The 10,000-nt window shown below is 41.1% G+C and overlaps 1 protein-coding gene across 1 annotated transcript in view; it reads right to left on the bottom strand.

Moving 5' to 3' along the window:
• LOC143019463 (uncharacterized) overlaps positions 1 to 5,920 on the bottom strand; it is a 7,951-nt gene extending 2,031 nt beyond the window's left edge. Inside the window, exons 1-4 of the mRNA XM_076175101.1 lie at positions 5,866 to 5,920; positions 4,936 to 5,044; positions 4,350 to 4,494; positions 3,713 to 3,889 (exon numbers count right to left, since the gene is read on the bottom strand). Of these exons, the coding sequence (XP_076031216.1) occupies positions 3,713 to 3,889; positions 4,350 to 4,494; positions 4,936 to 5,034 (421 nt within the window). The 5' untranslated portion in view covers positions 5,035 to 5,044; positions 5,866 to 5,920. The remainder of the gene's footprint in view (positions 1 to 3,712; positions 3,890 to 4,349; positions 4,495 to 4,935; positions 5,045 to 5,865) is intronic.
• Between the last annotated feature and the right edge of the window lie 4,080 nt (positions 5,921 to 10,000).

Raw genomic sequence — 10,000 nt, 5'->3', positions numbered from 1 at the left:
AGTGTCGCAGGACAACTATTTCTCATACATACTTCCTCACCCCCCATCCCCCACCCACTCGCCCTCATGCATCATAGCATCATCCATACACAGACTTCTCCATTCACCCCTGTCTTCTGTCTTCTCCCGTCCTTCCTTCACAGACATTCCTCTCTTTTGTAATTCCCCTTTTACCCCATCCATCCATCTCATCCTAGGACGGCCCCTCATATTCACTACTTCCACCTCTGCCTTCCACACCTCTTTTACTAATCTTTCTTCACTCATTCTTTCCATGTGTTCAAACCATCCCAATACTCTTTCATCAATCCTATCTCTCCACTCCCTTTCCACCCCTGTTCTCCTCCTCATCTCCTCATTTTTCACTCTATCTAGCCTAGTGACCCCTATCATACTTCTTAGAGATTTCATCTCAAACCCATTAAAACTCCTTCTCTCTTCCTCTTTTATGTTTCATGTTTCTGCCCCGTACAGTGCTGTTGGCACAGTTACTCCTTCATATAACCTCCTCTGATCATCTGTTCCCAAATGTCTATTTCCCATTACACTTTGTAATCCACCAAGGTATTTACTCGATTCTCTCAATCTACATTCTACCTCCATCCCCACTCCTCCCTTTCCTGCAACATTCGCAACCAAGTATCTGAAACTATCCACTTTCTCCAGTTTCTCTCCCTTAATACTCACTTCCAGCCTACTGTCACTCTCTCCCCATATACATCTCATCACCTTACTTTTGCCCATATTTATCTTCAGCTTCCTTCTTTCACACACCCTCTCAAACTCAAAATCTCCTCAATCCCTTCTCTGATCCTACCACAAGCACAGATTCGTCAGCAAATACCAACTGGCTTATTTCCCACGTTTCTCCATTTTCTTTAATCATCTCCAATCTCTGACCCACTACCCTTGCATTCACCTCTCGTACCATCCCATCCATGTATAGATTGAATAACCATGGCGACATAACACATCCCTGATGAAGTCCCACCTTCACCTCAAACCATTTACTCTCTCCATTTCTAACCCTAACACAAGTTCTACTACTTTCGTAAAAACTCTTGACTGCTCTGAACAGCTTTCCTCCTATCCCATATATCTGCATAACCTCCCACAATGCCTTCCTATCTACTCTGTCATAAACCTTTTCCAGATCCATAAAAGCCCAAAAAACATCCTTACCTTTTCCTATAGCTTTCTCACATATCTGTCTTACCACAAACATCTGACCTACACAACCCCTACCTGTCCTAAACCCACACTCTTCCTCACCAATTACTCCCTCTGTTCTTCTCCTAATCCTCTCATTCAAGACCCTCAAATAAGACTTCCCAGCTACACTCAATAAGCTGATCCCTCTGAAACTACTACACTCGCACTCGTCCTCCTTTCCCGGCACTCTACCCTCTCTAAAACAAACATTAAATAACCTCACCAGCCAGTTCATTATAACTCCACCATCAATTCTTCACTACAATCTTTACCTGGAACTCCATACTTCCCAATCACTCCGTCTATTGGTTCGTTTCCTATCCTAGCATTAAGGTCTCCCAAAAGAACTACTTTGACATTTCTCCCTACTCCCTCTATGCACTCATTTAAATCTACCCAAAACGCCCCCTTTCCTCTACGCTCTTTTCACTATCAGGCCCATACGCACTTACAAAAACCCACATCTCCCTTCCCAGCTTCACCTTCATCTACATCAACCTTAAAGAAACCTCCTTCCACTACACTACACGCTTACTTATCTCTTCACTTACTAGTATAGCCACCCCTTCCCTCCCTCGTCCCCTCTTCAATCCTGAGAACCTCCCAGCTATACTTCCAAAACTCACACTCGCCCCTCCCTTTCAATTGAGTTTCACTCAAAGCCAGCACATCCATCTTTCTTCTCACAAACATACTGCCTATCTCTTCCCTTTCACTCTCATCTGTACCACATCCATGCACATTAAAAGACCCAAGCCTTGGGGTACTAGTTGGAAAACTCCTAGACCCCCTTATGCCTTAACTTTTTTTTAAGGAATGTCCCGTTTGGGACTACACGTAATAGGACTCCTAATCCTATCCCCCGTCCCGTATGCATATCTAAATAATAAACAAACAGGTAAATAATAAATGATAATGAATTGACAGATAAAAAGTAATAAATGAAAATCAAGCAAATATTAACAAACAAACAAACAAATAATATAAAATAAATAGCAGGCATTACAACATCTTGCTTAGATGTTTATCTAAACTAATCTTAAAGCTTCGAACTGAACTGCATTGCATTGCCTCTGCAGGAAGTCTATTCATTAACTACACGGTTGGCGAAGTTGTTTCTAGCCACTTCCAAATTAGATTTATTTCCTCACAGTTTAAGACCATTATCTATTGTCGGATTCTCATTCAGTGTAAAAAAAATTCACTTTTCATGTTGTCAATCCCCTTTAGGATCTTAAAGACCTGTATCAAGTCACTTCTGAGTCTACTTTTTTTTTTTCTTACTTTTTTTTTTAAACAGATTCATATGTTTTATTCGATTTTCGTATAGTTTATTTTTTATATTTGGAATCAGTTTTGTGGCTCGCCGTTGTACGGAAACAGCATATTCCAAATGTGGACGAACTAACGATTTATATAGCTTGCTAATGAGATATGGACTTTTGAAGTCAAAAGATCGCGCAATCAGTCCTAGAATCTTATTTGCTTCCTCAGAGGCTGAAATACACCGTTTAGATGATTTGAGATCATTACTGATAATTATGCCGACATCCTTTTCACTATTCACTTTTGTTAACGAATTTCCAAATAACTTGTAATTGTACTTACTGTTATTTTTACCCATGTGCATAACCTTGCATTTACTTGTGTTAAATTCATTAGCCACTTATCAGACCATTGCTGTCATTTATCTAAATCTTCTTAGATATGATTTAAGTGATCATTTATATATACTATGAATAGAAGTGGCCCAGGAACGGAACCCTGAGGAACTCCATTCGTAACATTTATCCATCCAGTAGTTTTGTCGTTTAAAACAATTCTCTGTTTTCGATCTTTCAACCAATTTCTTGTCCAACTTAATAGGCTACCACTTACTCCGTGTGAAGCTAATTTAGTAAGTAAACTTTCGTGGGGTACGGTATCAAAAGCTTTTGCAAAGTCAAGATATATTAAATCTATATTGTTTCTTTTGTCATAATTCGAGATGACTGTGTTGTAGAATCCGAGTAAGTTAGTCACGCAAGAACGCTTCCTTCTGAATCCATGCTATCATTTATCAAACAATTACTTTCTAAATGATGTTCGATGATAGTTTCCATCATTTTTCCTACGATTGAAGTCAAGCTTATAGGCCTGTAATTATTTGGTTTCTTTTTGTCACTTTTTTTAATATGGGAGTAATTTTAGTTAGCTTCCATTCTCTTGGGACATCTCCGGATATGATGGATTTCTTTAAAGTAATTTCTAATGGAACAACAATCTCATTTTTCATTTCCTAGATTTTTGGATACCAACCGCCAGGCTCGTTTGGTACTTTAAACGTTGTAGCTTTAATCATAATTCTATGAGGCTTGATAATGCAACTAGTAATCATATTCTTACTGATAAATTTCGCTGGTGGTTCAAATATACACTCAACCCCGGAATGTTTGAAATAGACCATTTAGTGGAGTGTGTGCAGCCACTTCTGGAATAATAAGGTAAGCAAGACACCTGCCTGTGGCGTGCAGATGTTGGACAAGATGCCAGTGGAAGTTGGGTGAATCGACGGCGACGAGGTCGGCCCCCATTGCCTGACAGTGGTGCCGCATTTCTGGCCAGTACCCTTTGATGCCCGTGTCCGCCAACACACATCGCCCATAAACAAACGTGAAAGGCGATGGACAAGTCCGGTCTGTTGGTGATGGAACATCATTAAAAAAGGAAAACATTATCTACGGGTATGTACAGCTGCACAGAAAACTATCGTTAGTAAATCAAGCTAATCATTTTGACACAAAACAACGAAACTATTTGAGAGAAGTTGAAGTCTCCATCGGAAATAAGATTATCATGTCATAGTGAATCCATATGAACTCCGGAACTATTATTCGATTCATATTCATTCAGAAGGAATTCGAACAATTCGAACCCCAGAAATACCAACCCTTCGGTATCATGAGGTTATGTTCATTAGCGAATGTTTCGACACCCCTACTAACGATAGTTTTCTGTGTAGCTGTACATCCATCCTTTCGGGATGGCGGCACCCACATTCAAAAATGTCAAGTCACAAAAAATGTTAAGGTTAAATGGCTGCTAAACCGTTGAAATAGATTAACGTGTGTGTGCGCACTACACACACACATGCTTACTTGCTTCATCTATCACTACTCCACTGTTGCCTCGGTGGATTCCATCTTTGTTGGCATGACGCACCTCTTCACTAAGTATTGCCAGTCTTTTCTCTATATCCACCAAACTACTAACTATGTGGTCTAGAGAGCTCTTCACCAATACCTGAAAGTGGGGGTCTAGTTTCAAGGTCATAGATATTGTATATAGTGGAGACATACAATAGAGGACCACAATGGAAATAAGCTTACATGCCTTTTTGTGTTATCTTCGGCATATATATATATATATATATATATATATATTTGTGTGTGTGTGTGTGTGTGTGTGTGTGTGTGTGTGTGTGTGTGTGTGTGTGTGTGTGTGTGTGTGTGTGTGTGTGTGTGTGTGTGTGTGTGTGTGTGTGTGTGTGTGTGTGTGTGTGTGTGCGTGTGTGTGCGTGTGTGTGTGCGTGTGTGTGTGTGTGTGTGTTTGTGTGTGCGTGTGCGTGTGCGTGTGCGCTTGCGCTCGTGTGTGTGTGCAAACAAATATAGACATGAAAAATTACCTCTAGATTGAAAAGTAGCTTTCTCTGATGACCAACACGTGCTTAGATCGTCCACAAACCTGTTGTAAAGCAGCGGCGACCGCATCCTGGCACTGTTGTTCACCATACGCCCAACTCGTCATAATAGACGTTAGTAGGAGCAGAGCAGGGAAATCCATCGTGTTAAACCTGTCAAGTTTAGGAAATAGGAATTAATTCTCTCCGCACAGTAAGACAAGTCTTGTTCTGTGAGTCACAAGAAGGCAGAAACATTAAAAAACAAATTAAACCATTGTACCCTGCACTGAAATGAAATGCTCATCTAGAGGAAAAGAATTTCCTCTCTGACAAAAAATAATCTGTCCTGACAGGTTATATTCATCACGTTTTTTGAGCCCCTGTAATAGGAACAAAATAATGCAAAAGAAAAATGTATAGACAGGTGGAACTTCTAAAAATGAGAGTCTAAAATATACTGAAGAAGGCTCAGGAGAAATTGGAAAAAGTGAGGTATCAAGGAAAAATACTGAAAGGTTGAGCTCCCCGAAAAAAGGCAGATAAGAGCAATTACTAAGAATGGACCATGTCAAGTTGAGCACCGAAGAAGCTCATAGTAAGGCATAGTAGAGCAAACATTTTGCTCGCATTACTAAAGTACGAAGGAGATCAGAAAAGAACAAAGGTTGTGAAACCTCACCGTAAGACAAAATCTCCGTGGCTGAAAATGACATTTGGTACATTTATCGCAAACTGTTTTCCAAAGCAGGAAATCCAGCTAGCACACACAGTTGAGGGACCGAATTAGTAAGCTAGTTCGTTAGTGTATATGTGATTTCTCTACAACAGCGAAAGTTGTATTTGTATTGACTGAATCCATGAAGATGAAAGAGAGAATGCTTTGTAGCTAGACAGTGTGGCATCTGTAGTCTTATCGCAAGGTGTCAATTTGATTCATATTCTAACACGGTTCAAGTCAGCCCTGCCGATGTGACTTTGTTTGAACGATTCACCTGAAGGTTGTGATGTCAGATCGCAGCTTTCTAAGTCCTTTGAAAATGACGCGAAAACTCCTCTCTTGCCTCTCCTCCTCCTTCTCCTGTTGTATATATAGTCGAGGGTCACTTGACCTTTGTTCCCTCTGATAGATAACACGATGGGGCCGAAGAGGACGGAGATAGACACGCTTGAAGGTCAGACTAGGCATAGTGACACGCGATTGTGTAAAAACTCTGTCTTGCGATGAGATTAACTGCCACTGGAGATAACCGTTCACTATCTGTGGCGTCGATAGCGCTGGACTCCATCAACACGTGTACTATGTCATACCTGTATTATGTTAGTGCCGGGGTATTAGAATTGCTTTATTGTTGCAGTTTAGCTTTACAAATGCTTATTGGCTCGGTGAGGGGCAATTGTCGTCTGTGGTGTTGCATTACAATTATGGACTGGGACTCGTGCAAAGGTTAACATCAGAACACATTTTTCTACACACAAGATATTGAAGTTCAGATAGGTTTCCAATTTCTTTTCGCATTTCCTCTTGTTTCCCTAACTTTTCTGTAATCAATTCTATTTCCAAATAATTTCCTCATTCCTGCAAAAATTGCTTTCCCGAGTGTGAATCTGCCTTTTCTACATAACTGATTTCTTGGTCTTGTATTTTCTCTATAGATCTAAATTTGATTAATTCATGATCACTTTTTATATGGGGACAAGAAGTTTCAGTGATTCATTTCTCTAAGTAATTTGGAAAGTAGAAAACACAAATTTGCATTCTGTAGTTTCATTTAAATCTCCTTTTCCCAATTAGGTTATTACAACGCCCATTGGTATACCAACATCGAATCTATGAACCCTCATTTCCATTTCCTCCCCACTCTTCCCACCTTGAAATATTTTCATGCAGTCAGTCATGTCTGACAATTCTTTATAATACACCTCATCCCATGTCTTTGTTTTACGAAAAATATACTATTGTGGTCTCTTATTTTTTCCCCCTGGTTAATAGTGTCATGTTTATCACCTCAGCCCTACTTTTTCCTCATATCACATTATCCATATTCATATCACTCTTCACTGCTACAATAATATTGCTTTTCAGAAAAAAAGTTGATAAGTAGAGATATTTTTCATCTCCCTACTTTGGATAAGAAAAGATAAACAGGAAATGAACCTATACAAAGGTACTTAGAGGCCTAAGAGCAGTATGGAGCAGTTCATCTGAATTATAAACCTCTTAGTGTCAATATCAGATAAAAAGAAAAAAGTTCCTGAAAATATTTGGAATGTAAGGTACATACATATACCAAAGCTTTTTCCCCCTTACCAGGGAGGTAGCCAAAAAGGAAAAGGCATAAAATCATTCCCACCACATCCACAGCAAGGCCGCTTCATTAAATCGGCGACCTCCCTCTCCGTCCCCCCATTTAAAGGAGAGGACGGGGAGAAATTCCTTCGGGCTGCGTCAAAAATTTTGCTCACACACACTACCTCACCCCCCATTCCCCCGTCCATTCCACCTCATGCATCACAACATTTTCCATATACAACCATTCTCCATTCACCCCTGTCTTCTGTCCTCTCCCGTCCTTCCTCAACAGACATTCCCCTCTTCCCCAAAGCCCCCTTCACCCCATCCATCCATCTCATCCTAGGACGTCCCCTCATGTTCACTCCCTCCACATCTGCCCTCCATACCTCCTTTACTAGTCTTTCTTCACTCATTCTTTCCATGTGTCTAAACCATCCCAATACTCTTTCATCAACCCTATCTCCCAGCTCCCTTTCCAACCCTGTTCTCCTCCTCACCTCCTCATTTCTCACTCTATCCAGCCTAGTAACCCCCATCATACTTCTCAGACACTTCATCTCAAACACATTCAAGCTCCTTCTCTCTTCCTCTCTCATGTTCCCTGTTTCTGCTCCATACAGTGCTGTTGGCACAATCACTCCTTCATATAGTCTCCTCTTAGCATCCATTCCCAAATGTCTATTCCTCATTACACTTTTTAATCCACCAAGGCATTTACTCGCTTCTCTCAATCTACATTCTATCTCCACCTTCACTTCAACCTTTCCTGCCACATTTGCACCCAAATATCTAAAACTATCCACTTCCTCCAGTTGCTCTCCCTTAATGCTCACTTCCAGTCTACTGCCACTTTCACCCCTTGTACATCTCATCACCTTATTTTTACCCACATTTATCTTCAGCTTTCTTCTATCACACACTCTCCCAAACTCTGTCACCAACTTCCTCAATCCCTCCTCCGATCCTGCCACAAGTGCAGTGTCGTCCCCAAACAACAGCTGGCTCACCTCCCACTTTTCTCCATTTTCTTTAACCATCTCCAATCCCTTGCCCAGCACCCTTACATTTACCTCTCGCACTACCCCATCCATGTATAAGTTGAACAGCCAGGGTGACATAACGCATCCTTGACGAAGTCCCACCTTTACCTCAAACCACTCACTCTCTCCATTTCTAATCCTGGCACAAGCTCTACTACTCTCATAAAAACTCTTGACAGCTCCCATAAGCTTTACTCCTATCCCATATATCTGCATAACCTCCCACAGTGCCTTTCTGTCTACCCTGTCGTAAGCCTTTTCCAGATCCATAAAGGCCCAAAAAACATCCTTCCCCTTTCCTATAGCTTTCTCATATATCTGTCTTACCACAAAAATCTGATCTATACAACCTCTACCTGTCCTAAACCCACACTGTTCCTCACCAATTACTCCCTCTCTTCCTCTCCTAATCCTCTCAATCAAGATCCTCCCATAAGCCTTCCCAACTACACTTAACAAGCTAATCCCTCTGAAACTACTACATTCACACTTGTCCCCCTTTCCCTTGTAAAGTAGAACTATACAAGCACTCCTCCAGTCCTCCGGCACTCTACCTTCTCTCCAGCAAACATTAAATAACCTCACCAACCAGTCCACCATCACTATACCTCCTTTTTTAAGACATTCTGCATGGCATCCATCCAGACCAGGTGCCTTACCTGCTTTCATCATCTTAACTGCTGCCTTCACTTCATCCTTCCTTATTTCTCCTCCATTTTCCTCACTCATCACTCATTTTCTTAGCATTTCCCACTGCAGCTATCTTTCCCTCCCTATCCTCCTTCACATTAAGCACCTCCCTAAAATATTCTGCCCATCTTCCCCTTACTGCCTTCTCCTCCATTATCATCTCTCCATCTGCACTTTTTACCTTTTCTTCTCTACTTGATTCGCCTCCTCTTCCTCTCTTAATTTCTTTCCAAAACATCTTTTTATTACTTTCAAAATTTTCTGTCATACTCTTACCCCATTTCACATCTGTTCTCCTCTTTGCCTCCTTTACCTTTTTCTTTACTTCTCTTTTCTTTTCTTTGTACGTCTCATATGACTCCCTCGTCCTATTTTGTAACCAATCTGTGTAAGCTCGCTTCTTCTCTTCTACAACCTTCTTCATTTCCTCATCCCACCATTCACTACCCTTCCTTCTTGTTCCACACACCATCTTTGCACACTTTGTGACTCCCTCCTTGAACCATCCACATTCCTCCTCCACACCTACCTCTACTCTATCCTTCACTCCCTCCAACTCCTCCTTCAGCTTCTTCTTGTACTCCTTCTCCTTTTCCTCTTCGTTTAAAGAGTTCACTCTAAGCACCTCTCTACCTTTTGTCCCTTTCCTCTTTGTCCATCTGTCCTCCACTCTCAACTTACCTTCCACCAGAAAATGATCCGATATTCCCCATACCTTTCCCCTTAGCACATGTACATCCTTAACTCTTCCTAACATGATCCTATTTACCAATACATAGTCCATTAAAGCTCTATCTACCACCCTTCCATCCACCACCCTCTCCCATGTGTACTTATGCTTGACTTTCTTCCGAAACACTGTATTTTCTATCATCAACTCTCTTTCTAGACACATCTCCACCATCAACTCTCCACTACGATTTTTTCCTGGAACTCCACATTTCCCAACCACTCCAATTGGCCCCTTTCCTACCCTAGCATTAAGGCCTCCCAGTACTATTACATTTACACTTCTCCCTAAACCCTCTATGCACTCATTTAAATCTATCCAAAAGGCCTCCCTTTCTTCTACACTCTTCTCACTGCCAGGCCCATATGCACTTA

This window comes from Oratosquilla oratoria, chromosome 37 (assembly GCF_046742065.1).
Source record: "Oratosquilla oratoria isolate Oo_2021 chromosome 37, ASM4674206v1, whole genome shotgun sequence".
Lineage (NCBI taxonomy): Eukaryota > Metazoa > Arthropoda > Malacostraca > Stomatopoda > Squillidae > Oratosquilla > Oratosquilla oratoria.
Note: the sequence above shows the minus strand (reverse complement) of the source record. Positions and strands in the feature narration are given on the sequence as shown.